Genomic DNA, 21,753 nt, shown 5'->3' on the forward strand with positions numbered 1-21,753 from the left:
AATCAAAAATAGTTTCCAGATAAAGCATATCTATCATGAGATATAGTAGTGAAGATTGGTGAATAGGAGATACCTTCACAAGTGGAATGGGAGATTATAAAATTGTATGATGTATGGACAATTATCAAATTAAACAAAAACTTCAAGAGGAAACTACGAGGCAGCCAAATTTTAAGGATTGTCAACATATTTATGCAATGCCTTTATGCCCATATTAAACAAAACTGCAAACAACAGAACACCCAATCCAAACCGAAACCCCACCACCATCCCAAAAAATACGTTAAACTAAAAAAAGGAAACAAATACCCAAAGATTCCAGAATGGTGACATGGGCCATCCACCTATCATCATAATGCCAGTGCCACATGGACTACCCACAATCTGACCATATACAGACTTGGGAAACCAACAAGCTACTCATGAAGAGTTGGAGTTTCGCTCTATATCTTGTTCACAACCTAAGCTAGGACAACACCATGCTCAGCTGATTTAGGCACATCAACATACAAGATAGATGATACACACTAATGGTTGACACATAAGTAAAAAGCAGTATTTTTAAGCTCTTGGAGTATACTGCAATCACAAGTTAGCATTGGTATAGCTATGTCAGATTTTGACATAGTAACCAATGTCAAAATGAAGTTAATGCACAAGAAATGATTGGCTCATGAACAAGCACAGGCTTGGTCAAACCAAGAAGAATTGAGCTTGGTTTGAACCACATAAGCATGGGTCAACCCTTGCGTAGGCTCAGTTTCAATCTAAGTTCAAACAATGCAAGTTTGAATAGTTGATGCTTAGCTCAGTTCTCCCATTTACAGCCATAAACATATCGCACACTCTGAGAGAGTGGGGTATGAGGAAACAAGAAATAAAGCAACATATAAAATGATCAAGGATATTTCAATTTCTTCTAATAGATAAAATGGTCAATAATATTTGAGGAAACAAGAAATAAAGATATATATAAAATGGTCAATGATATTTCAATTTCTTTTAATAGATAAAATGGCAAATAATATTTCAAATTTTTTTTCCTTTCATCTAAACCAAGAGTTCATCTAAGCTTGCAGACTGGAAATTCTCCATTGAACTAAGTGGTTAAAATATCAATATAAACTCTATTCATAAACTAGTAATACCACATACAAACATAATCAATTCTAATGCAAGCTAAACCAAAAAGGTAAATATTCTTGAAGTAACTTTATAGGACCATATTCCCAGGCACAGGTATTTCATAACCAACTTCAGGAAATTGTACTCCTCATATGTCTATACCTCTTACTCAACTTTAACAAAGACAGACTGTAAATACACCTTGTGGATTTCACAGAACAAGGTGGCCCTTTTGGAGAAAACTCCAGCTTTCTTGATCAAGTTTTATTAGACTTGCACAATCAAATATACAATCATAGAAAGAGAGAACTTATTCAGCACCTGTATCCTCAGCAGATTTCTTATATTCTGGCTTAAGCTCATAAGTTCCTTGATTGGTTCCTCTTTTATTGTACACGCAGAGCTCGTTCAGTATCTCTTTCAAAAATTGCTGCAAAGAAAGAAACACCCAAAATTCCTGACCAGGTGAAGATCCAATCAAAGAATACTAGTACACCATGTAATTATTTTGTGATAAGCAAGCAAAAAGACATATTAACAACGCCTATCAAAAAAGGCACACCAGAGTACATGGCTTGTATAGAAGGGCATACTAGTACACCATGTAATTGTCATTTTTAATACAGACATCAGGTGATAAGAATATTTGTGTACTTATCAAAAAAAAAAAAAATAAGAATATTTGTGTAAGGTAACCTAGAAAAAGGTAATTAAGAAAAAGGTAATTAAGTCCAGAATAATATGCCAATTCTAATGTTTATAAAACACCCAGGCAAATCAATTTTACCACTTAAGAAGACAATTATCAAATCATCGGCCAATGTTTATATTGCACTTTCCACTTACATCAACATGAAGCATTTCATCACAGGCAAGTGATATGTTCCAAAGGAGAGCCATTAACTTAGAACAATTATGCAATACTGAAGCAATCAAAAGACATACCGCAGGTTGATCTGTCTCTTGGACTAGCTGCTTTAAGGCCCAGTTAGGTTGCCTTTCAAAAAGCTTGAACATAATATCTTCCAGTTCCCCACGATCCCTTCTAGTTCTTTTCATGTCAGAGCCCTTAACTGGCGCAGTTTTCTTCTTATCCTGCCAGAGATGGTTGACCATAAATAATACATATTTTTCGCTCTTCGTAGGATATAGTCTTGGAAATTTTGGTAGCAAATGGAAAAAAATAAAAAATAAAAAATAACTAATCAAGAACACACTGCATATTAGAAAGATAAATAAGTTTAAGATTACTTAAAATCTTATGTTACACATACAAATTATTAAGCTGGGTTCACTTGAATTAGGTAGCATGAAGCATGTGGACCGTCAGATCTAGTTCAGGAATTTCCAAACCAGGTTCTAATACAAATTAGCAGCATGTTTTATGTTTTAACTAAAGTGGCATAAATGGTGCCAAGACAGAAGGTGAATACCTTAGAATTGGATGCAATCAGACCAACCATTCCAGGCATAGGCCTCATATGCACTCCACGGTCATTGTCAATCACCTTTTTGAATAAATTAAAGAGAAAAAAAAATGACCATTATAATCATATGCAACAAAAAAAATGCCAATGTAATAACAAAAGGAAAAAAATGCAAGTGAGATGAGCTACCTGAATTTGTCTATTCTTAATCATAGATTTATTTGTCCTTTCACGGCACAATTTGCCATACTCCTCAATATTTTCATTGTGAGGCTTCATGTCAAATTTATGCTCTACTTTCCCTTCCATTGCAACTCTACCTGAAAAAGAATGCAATTTCCTTCCAAAGTTATTGACAATTAAAAAACCATGAGGTGTTCTTTAATTTTAGACTAAGGCCTCCATTTGACAGTTGGACTCATATTCCATGGCATCTTTTTGTTGGATGTGATACCCTTTCTTTGTGAACATCAACTGCACAGAGGAACCACATGACTCTTTGCTATATCCTTTTTCTTTCTTTTTTTCTTTTTATAAGAAACAATGATTTCATTGTGATGAAATATTTACTACTATATTCTTATTTTCTCAGTCAATTAACCAAAAAAGTTACAGAAACCATGAAGTAAGAACTTTTTGACTTATCTGAATAGGCAATTTTAAATTCATCATCCAGCAATTACAACCATTTAGAGGCAAGAAATATTAGCCACTCAGCAGAATGATGCCTTTTGAAATCCATTTGTGAATGACAAAACTCTCAATTGCAAAATTAAATTTACTATTTACAAATTTTTTATTTCAAATAATATTTGATTGGCTATGTATGATACTGTAAAGGAACAATTTCTATGTCTTCTATACATAAATAAAGCCTCCGTTTATTTTATTACCCAACTATAACATTATTTTTTTGGGAATTACCAGTCATAGTAACTTCCTGCACTTTCCACATAAACTATGGATATATCCAAGTTAGTCCCAAACTATAACATTCATTTTGTGGTCTTATTACAGATAGTACATAGAAAAGGTGAAAATATTGGAAACTGACAAAATATTAGTAATTGAATTTTATGAAAATTTCATAAAATATTGGACAGGAATTCAAAATGTGCGTGTGTGTGCGTGTGTGTGCGTGTGTGTGCACGCGCATAACAAGCAATAAAACAGATATTGAAGTTGTTTTATTGAAGAAAACAATATGTTTATGATAAATTTGTGATGTTTGGCAATAATATGTAGAACTTCAAAATACATTTAATATTAAAATGATAATTTATCTAGTTTGGATGTATTCAAGAATATAAAAGAAATGATGATATATGTATCATTGTTTTTTGTTTAAAAATATTTATAATTTTATTTATGACTTTATGTCTCTCTTGTACTTAAATATTATACAAAAGATATGAAAATAAAAAACAAAAATCATTAAAAACATTATTGTGATTGATTTCACATTTTCAATGATTCGTTAAATAAAATTTGATAATTAAAATTAATTAAGTTACTAAAGTTTTATTCTAGTACTGCATTTTCTGCATGAACATATTAAAAGGTTTAGACCAAGTATATACATATATATTAACAAGGAGCCACCCATTCCCCACAGGAGGGCTCAAGTTTGAGCCCAAGCTCCCTCCCCTTTAAATTTTAAATTGGCACTTTTATCAGGGAAAATCTGAGATATCACAATAATTAGGAAAACATCACAAAAAATGGCTGAAATACCAGTTGGCCAAAATACCGGTGTGATTTCAATGATTTTTTAATCCCTGGTACTTGGTGCTCCCCTTTAACTAAGAATCTTTGTTCCCTACATTAACTTTAAGAGCCACTTTCTATCTGAAGGATCCTTAAACGCAATTTGTGATGTTTACACACCATCCCAACAGCAGAACATTTTGATAATGGAAAACAAAAGTTAGCGATGCAGAAAAGTTCTTCGCTCATTCTTAGATACAAGATTTTATGTTGTTCATATAATAGATTAATTGTGGTTCTAATCCATATTAACTTAAGTGTAATTGCTTAAACCAAAAAGAACTCAATGACCACATTATTCAAATTCAATGGAAACAATGGAGGATACATCTCAAGATTTACCAAATGTAAGCTACTTGAATCCATTTTCCACTTAATAACAGTCTCATCAATGATTATTTATCTTCTTAGTTTTCTGAATTATTTCCATATAGCCATTAGCTCTTGGATCATGTCCATGAAATGCCCACTCTCTCCAAGGAAGAATGGACTTGTAACAGGAATTTACAAAATAAACTATAGAAAAGTTCACTAAAACAAATATATAAGATTACATAGTTTAAACAAAAATCATGACTCTTACCTTGATTTGTCTCAGAAAAAACACACATAGGAACAAAATCTTTGAACATATTCAAGGAGTAACTTTTTGGCATATTAGGAGCCCCAGTGCCAGTCATTTCCATTGTGAACTGCTATCATTAAAGAAGCATGTAAGGCAAGGTGGCAAGACAATTCACAACAAATAATCTCTAACATATTAGAACAACCAACAATGGGTGCAAAAATTCTAAATATATTGAATTATTAAGAGAAAATGACAGGAACTGAACTCAGCAGATAATACTGGTACAAGAGACCACTATAGATTCATTTCCTTCAAAGAAAATATAAATATCAATAGACCACCTGTTCGATTAGAACATGGTAACAGTTTACCTCAATGCCCTATACTTAGAGTCCGTTTGAGAGTGATTCTAATCAAAATGCTTTTAGTTTGCATCATTTTTATTACTAGTGTTTCCATTAGAAAATCGTTTAAGGGGAATTACTTAGCATTTGAATATTTTTTTTAAATAAGTGTTTTAATAGTATTTTTGGTAATATTTTATATAATAAAAAAAAATCACCTACCAAGTGATTGTCCAAGAATCATTTCAAATGATTGTCCAAGAATCATTTCAAATGATTCTCTAAATTTTTAAAAGTGATTTTCAAAAGTTTGTTCAACAACTAATTTATGTTAGGAAGTGCTTCCAAGCATTAGGAAGTACTTTTAGCCCTCTCAAATCACTCCTAAACGGGTTCTTATAACCATTCAATTTAACATTGATTTTTTTTTTTTTAATTAGAAAACTGATCTTATTGATATTATATCTAGCTCAAGTAATTCAAGAAATAATGCCATAAAGCAGGTGCACCAAATTGGCCAATTGTGATAGATAAATATTTAAGCCTGAGATCATGAGTCTCTTGTATGCCAATGGCAACAAAGTAACTATCTATTGATTGAAGAAATCATAGAATGAACATTAAGCGTCACAGAATATGAAACCTTGGACAACCCATCAAAAAAACAAGAGAGTAGAAAACCTTGGACAACTCATCAAAAAAACAAAAGAGTAGAAAACCTTGGACAGCAGAACACTATAGAATTTCATTTAGTAGATAACTATCTTATACCCCATGAAATTCTGCAACAACCTTCTTCTTTCAGACATAGAAAAAATTACACAATAATTAAAGCTCAGAAAAACATAAGCAAAGACAAAAGAAAAAGAAACAAAGAAATAAAAAGGGGTGGTGAGACAAGGAATACAGCAATTTAAAAAAGAAAAGATAAAGAAAAAAAGATTACAACAAATTATGAAATCAAGGAATTTATTGATAACACAATAGTCCAAGAACTGCATATGTCAGCAAAAAGAAATAGTAATAAAAAAGTTCACATTTTTTTTTTTACTATATTAAGGATTGAAACCGGAAAACCATGTCTTAAGACTTGACAAGCTTCATATAAAAAATATTCAGCATCCATGAATAACACCATCACTGATTGATCATGTATGGTAAATAAGAAGATATATACATACATATATATCCCATGAGACATAATATACTATGCTAATGTTTGCTTCTTTACCAGCATCTAAATACCAGAGTGAAAAACATATTCATTATGATCTTTTATTTTTTTTCTTGGAAAAAGGTAGCATGAAATTTCTCTTCCATTGAGCATCATTTGGAGGTCAGTTCATGACTTAGTTTCTAATGGATGATTTGTCATTTATGTTTTAATAATATTAGTAATTAATATATTTAAAATTTTATAAACATTATTTTGTTACATTCAATCAGAAAATGTTATGCAAATTGAAAATTACACTGCATATTATATATATAAGAAATTATATATTTTTGTTTCCCTTTCCTTTTTTTGGCCATCTCTTGACGGCCATTGTATACGTCCCGTGTGCTTTGGTGCACTTTCTTTTTGGCGTTTTTAATGCATTTCTTGTTTACCCATAAAAAATATATATATATACACTACACTCACATATAGATGTGTATGTGTGTGTACGTATGTTTACATATATATATTTTTTGTTAAACAAGCAAGAGAAAAAATATATTAACGAAAAAGGCTATACACCAAGGTACACAAATTGTATACAAGGGAAAACAATAGGCAAAGCCATAAAGAGGGAAAATACAAAAAACTGCTCCCTCTCTCAATTAGACTCCACCCAATCTACAAAATCAAATAAAGACAAAGTTCCTTTTAGCAACATACATCCTAACCCATGTAACAACTTTATCATAAACAAACTCTTCAAAGAATGAACCAATTGCTCTGTATTTTCAAACTCTCTTCGGTTTCTCTCTTTCCACAAAGTCCAAAAGATACATAACAGGGCAGCTCTCCAAACCTTTTTACACTTTCTTCTCACAAAGGAGCCACGCCAACTTAACAAGGCTTCCTTGACTAATAAAGGAAGAAACCAATAGACTCCAAATAAAGCAAAAAGCAGCTACCATAGTTATGTTATAAATATATAAGTTCTTCTTTGTTAAGTTTCTTTTCTAGACCAAGATCTTAGTTTTTTTCTTCCCTTTTTTTTTTTTTTCTTGTGGATCCAATGTGACTAATAAAGGGATAGAAAGGGCTAAAATAAATGGAGGGCAATGATGGGAGAAAGCAATTCATAATCCATACAACATGTAAATTCCCTCCATGTAAAGGGGACATAAGAAATAACTTGGTTAAGTTATTCCACCCGCTTATCTTATTCATTATAAGAGAACATGGGAATAGGATTTTTATACCCTATCCCACCCAACGTAATGATATAGCAATTATTGAAGGATGTGATGGGAAAAAGTGTCACTATCATATGCCTAGTTTGTTTCTAACAGATAAAAATAAACAAAAATAAGACAAAAAAATTTAAGAATCCACACAAACACTTAGATTTAGATTTTTAAATCCCAATGATTTAGACCTCCAAAAAATACCTTCCACCAATTTTTCCAAATCCATAGCTTTAGGGACTTAACATTTGTAACAAATTTCTCCCAAATCTTGATCTGAGGGCCAAAAAGTGTCACCAAACACTTGATTTAGATTCAAGCACTAAATGCCAAATCTAGCCCCTCCAAATCCTGAATACAAATGTTATGTTAGCAAATTTTCAGATGAAACATGATCATCAGGTAGCCAAATATAGTTTAAGAAACAAGCCTTTAATTAGAAACCATCTGCATATATTGTCAAGATCTAAACTTGAATTTTTTTGTTAGTTAAGTTAATTATTGTCAGCAAGAGGGCGTACAATATTAAACAATGCATCCAAAGAGAGGAGGTCTAAAACCCTAGCATCCATGATCCTCCTCTCTATCCAAATGTTTCCATAATATCACCCAATAGAGAAGTAACCTCCATTGGAGGATATCCATTTTGTGAATTTCACCTTCATCCTAAGCTTTTCATTTCTTTCTAATCTTCCTTTCTAATTATGGATACCACCTTGATCATTGAAGTTCCATATCACTGCCTCCATCGGCATGCTTTAGGCAGATGCCTTGAGAGCTTGGGAAAACCATCCTGGTCCAAAATTCTGCTTTCATCCAAGTAGTGCTTGGCTTCAGATCTGGTTCCAACAGGGACTTAACATCTGCAACAGATTTATCCTAAATCTGAGCTGTGCAGCAAAAAGTCACACCAAAAGCTCAATCTCAATTGAAGCAATAAAAGCCAAATCTAGGCCCTCCAAACCCCAATTCTGAATGTTAACAAACATCACCCTTAAGGAAGTTCTAGTCATTAGAAAACAAAATTTTGCCTACCATTATACCTTCGGTCAAACTTGTGCAAATAAAATCGGTCTACACTAAGAAGAATTTACTTATACAAGGAAAAAATAGTCTGAAAAATGTGGGAACACATGATTGAACGATGCAGGCATTAATCAACCTATTACCTAAGCATAATCATCACCACTCAATTGTGAAAAATAGTAAATGTATACAGCAAATTGAGATACTCAGAGAAAGGCATGCATCTGTTGGGGAGAAAACAAGAATGTATCATCTTGCAAACAATAGCACTGATCAACTCCTCCTATTGACAAAGCAGGGTTTTTCCATCACAACATCACGTATGAAACAGGAAAATCCTTGTGTTACAGAATACATCCAGTAACGAAATACTTGAAGGAACTATGCCTAAAACAGTAAGATAAATAGAACACTAAAATCTCAAAAGTAACTGACAGTAGATGGAGAGTCCAACAGAATTAGAAATTGCAGGTGAAATTCAATGGACATAGAAAATGGAAAAAGAAAAAATATGGAAGAATAGAAAGAGGGAAAGGTACCTCCAGCGCAGAGGGATCTTCGGAGCGGAGAGGATCGAGGGAGAGGACGACCTTGGCGACAGGTTGTGATTCAGAGGAAGAATGGGATTGCCATGATTTGGACACCGCCAAGGGGCACTTCATCAGCCACACCGATCTCTCCGCCTTTCCCGTCTCCAAGTTGCTACTGCTACTGTTACCCTGCTCTTCCTCCATCTCCTCTACTCCTATTCCCCCACCCCTCTCTCTTTCTCTCTCTCTTCTCTTCTTCCACTCTCTCTCTAGCCTTAGCGCTCTGTCTGCGTTTATGAGACTCTCCCCGTTTGCGGTGCGCTGGTGTGACCGTGTGAGAGATAAAAGAGGACCCGACCATACCCAAACCACCCGGGTTACATTTCGAAGTGACCGCTTTGGGGGGCATTAGTTACATGGCCACTGTTGATTGGCTGGGAGCCATAGGTTGGTGCTCTTAAACTCTGACTCTTTGTTAGTCCCAACCAACCACCATAAGACATGTGCCCAGAGCCATTATAATGATCCACACACTAATTTATCATTACGGAAACAAAGAAAACCACTTGTAGTTGGACTTGTTCTCACTTCTCACCGTCAGCCTCCCCGCCCTAGGTGAAGTCGCGTTTTTTACATCTCCGCTCTTTATATACCGGTACGTGCCACGTCATGAAAATCTTTAAACAAGTGTGGCCGCGTGGCTACTGTGCTGGCAGCTGGCAATGCCAGCCTAAGTCTTCGCAAAGAGCTACACAACTCTAAGCATCGAGGGTGCGACGCGTGGCTCAGAAAAGAAAATAAGAAAAAAAAAAAGTTTCATTTTTTTCCATAAAAAATTGCATTTTCCGTTTACAGATTCATTCCTGGATGCTTGGTTTTTTATATGGGGATGAGGATCTTTAGGTCTCTCCCATTACTTTTAGTATTCTACCATTTTCCTTTGTTTTTTTCTTTTCCACATCATCACAACTTAGATTTTATTCTTTTAGTTTATTTAGGTAAAATGCAAAAAAAAAAAAATGTGTCTCTTATATTGTGGGAAAAATACAAAAGAAAAAAATGTGTGATTTTGACATTTTTCTTATGAAATAAGTAATAAAATACCCCAGCTTTTTCTTGGTTGACGTTTTGTCACGTTTTATTTAAATTCATTTTAACTTTTGTCTTAGATGAACAATATGTGCGTGACGAGTGAAATTGGTATCTCACCAAAGATATTGACACGAGATGTTACAAGTTATAATGATAAGTTTTGCAATAGAGATAACGATTAACGCCTTGTATTTTCTTATTTCCCACTAATTTTCATCAGGGGCCTTTCATCCCATCCCATAATGTTTTTGAGGGCCCACTAAATATATGGACAACTGGGTAGTAGCCCGGCAGGTTCTTTTCCTTTTGGGATAAGCCCACTATCTGGATGGGCTCAAATCAAACATGCTTTGGACCTCACAAACAAGGGTGGGGCCGCAATTCGTGTTGGTAGGTTATGTGCGTAACGTGTCATAGCGTAGGTATTTTATTATATAGCTTAACCCAAGTCCGGTATGAGTAGTACTCGTATCAAAAATATAAATTCAAATATTATCTAATTATTAAATAAATAACACACTATATAATTTATTTAACTCGTTTAAAAATCATGTCCTCGTACTTCATAATTATGTTGAGTTAGTCTTTGTATGTATGTATATGATTAATGTTTGCACCAAGACTTCATTGACTTCTTAATTTATAAACAAATTTAAAATGATTCAAATATGGGTTAAGCAATTTAAATATATAATTAAGTTAATAATGAGATTATTAAATGAGTTAATTTGGGTCAAATTCGTATTATACAAATTGACTCAAAAATTATTTATTTATTAAACAAGTTATGAAAGTTAACACGAATTTAACACAAACTTATTTATACTCAACTCAAACCCATGAAAAGTATGTAAGGTTCATATTGTATTGACGAATCATATCAAACTTTGTCGTCCTTACTCACAAAAGAATCGAAAAATTGGAGTGTCACATGTAGTCCAAAGCTAAAGTGGGAGGCACATTTTTCACATAGAGTAAATAAAAATAGAAATCCAACTGATAAGAGGGCTGAGAAACCGCATGATAGCATGTGATGAAATAAAATATTGGATTATAGTTATAAGATATAGTGCATTCCAACAAGCTTATAATAATTGAAAATTTAGGATTTCTTACACAAATTGTTTTTATTGATTTAGAAATCTTGTGAATTAATAGAAAGCACAATGGCATGTGCAATGAATGATGGAATAAAATTTTAAAAAATAAAATAGACAATCTACATGTAAAACAAGATGTTGAAATGAAAAAATAACATATACAACAAATACATGATGATGTGAATAATAATTATTTATCTTGAATTAAACTATTCCCAAGTTATGGTGTTTCAAGTTATCTTTTGAACGTCAACTTATGATTATTAGATTTTTAGATTTGAGCACCTTAGCCAAGTTGTCTTTCTTAGGGATAGCAATCAAGCAAGCTTTAAATGAGTTGTCCTCCTTCCAATCTCACTCTTTTATTTAAGAATTATTTGGTTAAAATGATTATTAAAAACCCAATTTTGAAACTTTTTTTTGACCATATTTTGATAAAGGTACCCTAATTTTATTTTTTATTTTTTTTATATATGTAAAAATAACTTTCTTTTAAAATATACATGTAATATATGATATAATTAAGAGTATTTATGTTAAAAATATGTTATTTTTCAAACAAAAAATATGAGAAGGGTTAAATTCACGAATATAACGATTATTTTATCCATTAATTTTTTATTCAAAATAATTTTTATTCATGTCCCATTAAAAATTTAAATGAGATAGGTATGCAAATTTTCCATATCGGTCCTCCATCATTTAACCCTTTTTTTTTTTAATTTTTTGAAATTTATTTAATTATATTAAAATAAATGTATTTTCAAAATAATTAAAATATTTTATTTTTTATAACTTATTTTATTCAAAAAAAAAATATTATCATTATTATTATATTAAAAATAAAAAATAAAATTTAAATTAAATTAATTTTATATATAATCAAGACAGGAAGAGACAAGTCAATACTTGAACCCGTCTCGAGTTTTAAAAAAAAACTGAAACTTATCTGCAATTCGTTTATTTAAATTTTAAACTCGTCCCAAGACAGAATGAAGCAAATATCCGGAAAAAAAACTCACCTCATTGTCATATTTAATTTTCATATTATTATTTTACAAATAAATAAAAATCATCTTAAACATAAATGAAGTAAAAATTCAACAAATAACGAAACAAAAGATGGACATTACGTAAAAAAAAGACGAAATGTTGAATAAGACGACACGCAATTAACAAACACATGATAAAGTAAATTATTGTTTATTGAAGATGAAGATATTCCCCACCTTATGGTGTCCCTCGTTATTTTCCTAATGCAAGTTTGTGATGATTAGAATTTTAGGCCCAGGTCTCAAGCACGTTATTTTCCGGTTACTCCATATCATTATAATTGGTTTCCAAATATTGCAAATTAATAAAGATCACATCTGCGTGTGGAGTGAATGAAGTGCAATTTAACTAATTGTAAACCAAACAATTGATCTGACGTGGATGAAACAAAATACTAGATGAAAACATGAACAACTTATGAATTAACGTCAAAATATTCTCATACTATGTTGTCTTACTTTTGTAAAGCAAACTTGTGATCATTGGAATTATAGATCCATAAAAAACACATTTGCAGGTAGAGTAGGATGAATGAAGTTAAGAGGTCATCCTTGTTTTGAAGTTAAAACCTATGAGAAGGAAGCGAATTGTATAAATCCCAACGTTCTGAATACCTCTTGGCAGTTCTCAATCCTCTCTCCTCTCTACTAGTAAGCAGTCATGGATTGTCTCCTTCGCTCCGTTCTCCTGCTTTTTGTGCCTTTTCTTTTGTTCTTTGGGGCCATGTCTGATGTATCTTCTAATGAATTGGATGATCTTCTGATTCGCCAAGTCGTGTCGAACAGTGATGATCTCTTGAGCGCCGAACACCATTTCGCCGCATTCAAGGCCAGGTTCCGGAAAACGTACGCCACGGCGGAGGAGCACGACTACCGGTTTAGCATCTTCAAGGCTAATTTACGGCGTGCTAAACGAAACCAGTTGCTTGATCCTTCCGCCGTGCACGGTGTCACTCGATTTTCTGATTTAACTCCGGCGGAGTTTCGGCAAAACTATCTCGGATTAAAGCCTCTTCGGTTCCCAATCGATACACAACAGGCTCCAATACTTCCGACGAATGATCTCCCTACAGATTTCGATTGGAGAGATCATGGCGCGGTAACAGCTGTTAAAGATCAAGTATGAAATTACTCTCTATTTCTTAATTTGTTATTCGATTCAAAACCTCCGTGCTTAATAGTGCTTACTTTAAAGCATCGTTCCGCTTAATTTGAAAATTTAGGGTGAATGCGGATCATGCTGGTCATTCAGCACAACTGGAGCCTTGGAAGGAGCTCATTTTCTCGCCACTGGAAATCTTGTTAGCCTGAGCGAACAGCAACTTGTGGATTGTGACCACGAGGTTTGATCCTTTCCTCTTCCCCTGCTTTAAATTTTAGGACCAGAGATGAAATTTTTGTCCCAACCATATTACATTTGGAAAACTTGAATCACGTATCAGCTACTAGCTGGCACTGTGAGTAGAGGACAGCAAAATAGCATCGGTCACCAACTTGTGGTTTGGAACAATGCAACATGATTGAAGATGCAGTATGAATTAAGTGGGAAAGTTGTGGAAATTTGGGCTAAGGAAATTAGGTTTCTTTCACTTCATGTGGATATATAGGATTGGTGCCAAGGGTTGTTTAGAAATTTATCTATTAGAGTTGCTTGTATGGTTCACTATAACTCCTAATACAAACACTGGTTGCTTGCATCATTCTCTTGTTTCTATTATGGTGCCTAAAAAAGGTTGACCATTTATTACTACTTCAATTGTCTAAAGCATATAATTTTTTTTTTTTTTTTGTTTGCAGTGTGATCCAGAAGAATATGGTGCTTGTGACAGGGGCTGCAATGGTGGGTTGATGAACACTGCCTTTGAATACATACTGAAGGCTGGGGGAGTTGTGCGAGGGGAGGATTATCCTTACACTGGGACTGATGGTCATTGCAAGTTTGACAAAACAAAAATTGCTGCATCTGTATCTAACTTCAGTACTGTTTCTATTGATGAAGATCAAATTGCTGCGAATTTGGTGAAGAATGGCCCTCTTGCAGGTACGCGAGCATTTCGGCATTGAGGTGACTTAATGATAAGTTAAATTGGTGGTCAACCGTAAATTTCATATATTTTATTGCTTTTGTGTATGCAGTGGGCATCAATGCGATTTTCATGCAATCATACGCGGGTGGAGTTTCATGCCCATTCATTTGCTCAACCAGTTTGAATCATGGGGTACTTCTAGTTGGATATGGGTCTGCTGGTTATTCCCCCATCCGATTCAAGGAAAAGCCTTATTGGCTCTTGAAGAACTCCTGGGGTCAAAATTGGGGAGAGCATGGGTATTACAAGATTTGCAGGGGTCATAATATATGTGGAGTGGATTCCATGGTCTCAACGGTTGCAGCTATCCAATCCGCTACTTAGTAGATTATAGGTTCTACACATTTGTTGTTATTTGTAATTCTATGGATAAACAGTTTCTGTATAATAAACATGGTCTGATGGACTACAAGAAGCCACTGGCCATCTAATAAAAATGCCTCTTAAAATAAGAGCTTGCTGTCTTTTGGTTTTTTCTTCTTCTTCTTCTCTCTCTCTCTCTCAATTTTTTGGTATATTTGTATCTCAGCTCTCTATTTCTCTTTTATGTGAGCTCTTTTGATCATAGAATATTACTCTGTGAAGATAGGTGCTTAATAACTATTAGAGTTTTGGTTTAAATTGACTTGTTATTCATCCTTGGTCCATTAGCTAACAGTTAAAATTATTGGGTCAAATGTTAGCTTAATGCTTTAATATTATATTAGAATTTTTAACTTAAATTGGTTTCAATTTATATGTCAAATTATTAGCTTAACATGATATTAAAATATTGATCTATGGGTGATAATCATTCAAGCCCATGTAAAGCCTCTTTTTAGTTGGACTTTGGTCTCTGCTTCGAGGCCACACCTGGCTTGTGGGCTGGCAGAATCCATTGCAGCAATAAAAATAGTTTCACGTAGGCTATCCCATTACTCAAACCTAGCATAAGCCCATCCAGCCCAACTTGGATGTAAAACATACTCCTCAGGTCTTTTGCCCTCTCCTTGCCTAGTATCGTCTCAACCCAACCTAGCTTGAATTTCTATCTAGAACAGAATCCCCAGTGTAAGTGTAAAGAATCTCCAGACCCAATGTGAAGGCCCTATTGCAAAAGCTGCCAGGTCCTTCTAAGGTCAGCCGAATCCCAGGCCCAAAAGTATCCAACGTTTGAGACATGCCTGGGCCATGGCAGCATTCATCATGTAGGTATATTTCTTAGATTTGCTTGGTTAAAATACGGTGAAAAACTCATCACAAAATCCGCCAATGTCTTAACAGAAACCAACGAAATTCCTTGTATACACACAAGCACTTCAACCTTAAAAAAAAAAAAAAAAAAAAGGATTAACCATACCTCCTGATGTTCCTTCTTCAAACGTACAGGCTTGGGGAACAAGATATCCAAGATATGGCAACAAGGGCTAGTAGCAGCAGTAGAAGCTGGTAAAAGGACATGGAAAATGCTTGGAATTAAGGTTGAGGCCTGCCATTGAATGAAAGTTTTATTGTTGGTTGGTTATGCGAAAAATCAAACCTGTAGCATTTTCGGGTCAACAAAATGCTGATTCTGACCAAGCTCATCAATAGGAGTCAGGAGCATATATATATATATATATCATCACCGATCAGTAAAATAGAATCTCCTTGTTCTTTGGAACCCATGGTAAAAATAAAGAATGTGCTAAACCATTATATCCGAGATTGTGACCTTCCAAATCGAAACTAAGTAGAATTTACAAAGATTATACCAATGAACCAACTCTCCTAAAGCGAAATACTTACAAGGAAAGACTAATAAACCAATCAACCAATTAATTTTATTGTTGGTTGGTTATACGAAAAATCAAACTTGTAGCAATTTTTGATCAACAAAATGCTGATTCTGACCAAGGTCATATAGGAGTCTGGAGCATATATCATCATCAATTGGTAAAATAGAATTTGTCGGAGAATCATAAATCATACAGAATGATTATAAAAATTAATCATCATTTAGATAATAAATACGTTAGAATCTCATGCTAAATCAATAAGATATAATATTGGAAGACATACCTGAATTTATTGAGATTATGTACTTGAGTCTTGTTTTTCACGTCTAAAACAAGTATTGCAACCTCAAATCACTCACTGATGAGATGTGAATAATAAGCAATTTTTTTATCTCATTATTTAGACTAGGGACCATAACTCTATTTATATCTCTTATTATTTTATTGATTGGTCCATCACTAATAAATAAAATAAAATTGATCTCTACACATTACAAAGTCCATACAGTCCATATATGTAGAGATGTTTTAAATACCCATCATTAACTTAATTGATCACATTTAATTAGTCTCAAAAACAAGATAGCTTAATGTATAATGTGTTAATATGTAGGGCCATAATTACCAAAATATTCAATAATCTCCTACTTGGGCCACATATGTGATTAAACAATCGAACATTACAAAAATAAGCTTAGTATTTGCTATTTTAACTGTAAGCATCTCAAAACAATCTGATTCATCAATTATACCAATATAGAATCAAAGCGATCTTCGTTACATGTTTCATAATTAGACCCATCAATGATCACCACTTTAAATGGATATGTAGCATGGAAATTTCATGTAATGTGATCCAATATCATGCCTATTTCCAACTGGTCCAACTTTATAACTCAAAAGAGTTCAACACACTTTCAAACTTTATGCAAAATTGCAATTGAAAGCATATAATTTTATTTCAGAGTTTTCAATAAACAAAACAAGAATAATACTTAAGTCTAATTAAAAAAAACATGTTATTAACTAGCAAACATCAATTAACAAACTCCCACTACACAAGCATATCACCAAGATGAACCACACCCATACAAGCCACATGCTTATGAAACACTTTAGGTGGTACACCTTTGGTAAGCGGATCCACAATCATGAAGTTTATGTTTAATAAACACTTGAAAACTTTAAACACTCTCCTTAACAACTAGAAACTTTAAGTCAATATGCTTTGATTTTGACGAGCTTCTGTTGTTCTTAGAATATAATTCTGCAGCTTTGTTATCATAGTTTATTCTTAATGGTCTCTCAATGCCATTAACAATACACAATCCAAAGATAAAATTCCATAGCCATATTGCTTGGTTCAATGTCTCATAACAAGTTATAAATTTTGCTTCTATGGTGGAAGTAGTTATGAGTGATTACTTAACACTTTTCCATAGGACAACTCCTTTAGCCAACATAAAAACATAGCCAAAAGTGGATCTTCTACTATCAATGCAACCAACAAAGTCAGAGTCGAAATACCCTATGATATCTAAATGATCAGATCTCCAATATGTGAGAATGAAATCTTTTGTTCTATGTAAATACCGCATGACTCGTTTTGTTGCCTTCCAATGGATCATTCCTGGGTTACTTAAATATCTGCCAAGCATACCAACTACGTAAGCAATATCTGGATGCGTACAAACTTGAGCATACATGAGACTCCCTACTACTGATGCATAAGAGATGTTCTCCATTTCTTTCTTCTCAATTTCGTTCTTTGGGCATTGAAGCAAATTGAATTTATCACCCTTAGCAATGAGGGTATCTCCTAGTGCACAATCCTTCATGTCAAATCTACTAAGCACTTTATCAATATATGTCTTTTGTGATAAGCCAAGAATACCACGAGAACAATCTCGATAAATCTGTATGCCTAACACAAATGATGCATTACCAAAAATTTTCATTTCAAAATTATTTGAAAATAAATCTCTTAGTTTCATGCAACAAGCCTATATTGCTACTTGCTAGCAGAATATCTTCGACATATAACACCAGAAGAATAAATTTACTTCCACTGATCTTTTGATCAATTGTGTTTTCCTTAAAACCAAAAGAGGTAATCACTTGATCAAATTTTTTATACCATTAATGAGATGTTTGCTTTAAACTGTAGATGAATTTCTTTAATTTGCATACCAGATGTTTTGACTTTTTGGATTCAAAATTCTCTAGTTGCACCATGTATATGGTTTCTTCAATGTCACCATTGAGAAACACAATTTTCACATCCATCTGATGTAACTCCAAATCATAATGATCTTCAAGTGTCATAATGATTCTAAAAGAGTCTTTCGTTGAAACTTGAGAGAAAGTCTATTTATAATCAATGTCTTCCTTTTGAGTGAAACCTTTGGCTACTAGACATGTCTTATATCTTTCGACATTGCCTTTTGAATTATGTTTGGTTTTATAAATCCATTTACAACCAATCGGTTTTGCTCTTTCAAGTAATTCGACAAGATCCCAAACATCATTGTCTTTCATTGATTTCATCTCATTTTTCATGGCTTTTATCCATTCCTGGGAATCTACACTTTGTTTTACTTGACTGATAGATATTTTATCATCTTCTAGTCCCATATCAAACTCATGTTCTTGGAGATAAACAAGATAATAATTTGGAATCATCATTATTCTTTCCCTAGTAGATCTCTTTAATGGCACTTCCAACTGAGGTTGTTGTTGTTCCTCCTCATGAATAAGATAGGGTTCTTCATTATGAGTATAAGGTAACTCAAGAGTGTCTAGATTTTCTAGATTTGCATCCTGATCAAGGTCAAGCATAGTTACCTGGTCATTTTCAATTGCAACTATGGGAATAATAACATATTCCTCTTCAAAGACAAACCTCCTAAGTCCAGTACTCCCACCATATTCAACATCCTCAATGAATTTAGCATTGCCCGTCTCAAAAAAGGATTTGCTCGAGAGATCATAAAAACTTAAAACCTCTTGACCTTTCTAAGTACCCAACAAAGTAACAACTTACTATTCTTGACTCCAGTTTTCTTTTATTAGGCCTTTATGGCCTTGCCATAGCTGGACAACCCCAAATATGAAGATGCCTAATACTAGGCTTTTTTCCAATCCATAGCTCATATGAGGTTTTAGCTACTACTTTGCTTGGAACTCGATTAAGGATATAAATTGCAGTTTTTATAGCCTCTCCCCAAAGTGATTCTGGCAAAGAAGAATGATTTTTCAGTTTTTAGAGGTGGAATGAGAAAAACTTAGAGATGGTGAGAAATAAAAATAAATGAAATTAACAAAAAATTGGAATGAAATGTTCATTATGGTCTATCCTATTAAAGTGCAACCAAGATTAGAATTAGAATGAATCTTCATTACCATTCCATTATCGGGAAACAAACGTGCCTATTCAATTGTAGAGTACTTGTTGGGTCACAAGACTCACAACAAGGACAAGACATGTGGCGGCGGGGAAAACTCAACTACTTTAAGAATGATAAAAAGAATTCATTACATAAATAATATGATCCTTATATAGAGAAAGAAAATATGGCATACTATTCTCATTGATGATGATGGATATTTATATACAAATACATTCGAGTTATACTATAATTCAAACTTTATCTCCTATTGTAATTCAAACTAATTGTAAACTTCTACTCAAATTCAAATTAATTCTATAATCTATTCTAATTCAAACTAATATATAATAAATAAAATTAAGGATAACATTAACTTTCTCTAATATGCCCCCGCAAAATGGAGCTCCAATAGGAGATTCCAATCTTGGTCTTGAGGAAAAGAAAATGTCTCTTGGTCTTGAGAGAAAGAAAGTAGACTGCAATGTATTCGACTTTTGTGGATGGCGGTCTTCTTATTTCTGTTGGGGTCAATCTCCCTATTTTTGTGGAAGACGGTTTTCCTCCTTATTTATGTGGAGGGTAGTCTCCCTACATCTACATGACAAGTGGATTCATCTTGATGGTTGAAAGACAAGAATACTAGGATCTTTCTAAGCCGAATTTCCAAAAAAACTTTGAGGAACTTGTAAAAAAATAGTTTGTTGAAGGAAGAATAGGATTAAGAGCCTTATTTGACATTAAACTAAATAATGTTTTAGAAACTAATGTAGCATATGATATATGAGGTAAAGGAGAAAGTAGAGTATAAGGCAAATCTCAAGTAGAAGTAACAGAACATGAGCATGTTTGCTTTCCCAAAACATGTAAAAAAACATAACCAAATCTTTGAGAAAGCCTTTAGAGAAAGAGAGATAGATCTAGTTGAAGGTAATAAAAAATATATATATATATATTAAATTAAGGAAACTAATATTGGTAGGAAGCAAAGGAGAATAAAATTCTATTAGGTGTGAACCAAAAAAAATTTGGAGTTCTTGGCTATAAAGAGGTATTGAAATTAAAATATCGTATTAGAGACAGTAGGGAAAAATACATTGAAATCATGATATTACATTGGAGACCATAGGGAAGGAGGCATTGACAATACATAGGCATTAACAATACATAGGCATAGCAAGGTCACTACCATTTACCATAGGTGTAGGGGAGGCGTGCAAGGCCTCAACCCTATACCTTAAATTTGCTCCAAGTTGAGACTAGGGTTTAGAATTTGAAGGCTCTGATACCATATAGAGAAAGAAAATATGATATACTATTATCATTAATGATGATGGATATTTATATACAAATACGTTCTATTATAATTCAAACTTTATCTCTTGTTGTAATTCAAACTAATATATAATAGATAAAATTAAGGATAACATTAACTTTCTCTAATACCCCATATATAAATCATGACAAAAAAAACTTAAAAATAAACCTTTCCTTTGGCATCAAAACATTTATTATTATTTTTTTAAAATAAAAAAATCTTCATTCAAATAATAATAGTTTTTTAAAAATATAAAAGTTTTTTGTATAAAAATTATTTTCACATAGGAATTAAAACTATTTTATTTTTCAAAATAACATAAAAAAAATATGTCTAAATGATACTTAATTTATTTACCTTAGAAAAAGCACCCTTAATTTTTTCCTTTTATTATTATTATTATTATTATTATATTTTTCCTCTTTGACATATACATACATATATATATATATGTATGTATATATGTATGTATGTATGTATTGTCAAATTTATAAAAAAAATAAAAAAATATTTAGTTTCTATTTTTCCTTAATAGTGACAAAATGTAATAAATAAATAAATAAATAAAATTAATACAAATTAAAATTTCTTATCATAGAAAAAGGATGATAAATTCACTCTAACATTCTTGAAGTTATAAAATAAAATAACCAAACTTTCATTGATCGACATCTCTTCCCCTTTTATTTGGATTCACCTAATTTATTTATTTATTTTTTTCCATCATAGAACAAGATGATAAAGAATTGTCTATTTGTTACATTGAAGTGGTAC

At 32.9% G+C, this 21,753-nt stretch overlaps 2 protein-coding genes across 3 annotated transcripts; one reads left to right on the top strand and one right to left on the bottom strand.

Annotated features, from left to right (window-relative positions):
• Positions 1–1,107: 1,107 nt before the first annotated feature.
• Positions 1,108–9,799, bottom strand: LOC100267659 (uncharacterized). Of its 2 annotated transcripts, none has more exons than XM_010666452.3 (6): positions 9,197–9,799; positions 4,903–5,011; positions 2,742–2,872; positions 2,559–2,633; positions 2,071–2,220; positions 1,108–1,555 (listed from the first exon to the last, which is right to left on the bottom strand). In XM_010666452.3, exons 1-6 carry the CDS (start codon positions 9,389–9,391, stop codon positions 1,436–1,438), a joined length of 780 nt encoding a protein of 259 aa, XP_010664754.1. In that variant the 5' UTR covers positions 9,392–9,799; the 3' UTR covers positions 1,108–1,435. The 2 variants fall into 2 exon arrangements, with proteins under 2 accessions (XP_010664754.1, XP_002279990.2); XM_002279954.5 differs by having other exon boundaries at positions 4,903–5,014; positions 9,197–9,691.
• A 3,211-nt stretch (positions 9,800–13,010) lies between these two features.
• LOC100245344 (cysteine proteinase 15A) lies at positions 13,011–14,979 on the top strand. Its single transcript, XM_002280772.5, has 4 exons — positions 13,011–13,551; positions 13,655–13,774; positions 14,229–14,472; positions 14,568–14,979. The coding sequence occupies exons 1-4, from the start codon at positions 13,093–13,095 to the stop codon at positions 14,840–14,842; spliced, it is 1,098 nt and encodes a 365-aa protein (XP_002280808.2). The 5' UTR covers positions 13,011–13,092; the 3' UTR covers positions 14,843–14,979.
• The last annotated feature ends 6,774 nt before the right edge of the window (positions 14,980–21,753 follow it).

This window comes from Vitis vinifera, chromosome 18, assembly GCF_030704535.1.
Source record: "Vitis vinifera cultivar Pinot Noir 40024 chromosome 18, ASM3070453v1".
In the NCBI taxonomy this organism is placed as follows: domain Eukaryota; kingdom Viridiplantae; phylum Streptophyta; class Magnoliopsida; order Vitales; family Vitaceae; genus Vitis; species Vitis vinifera.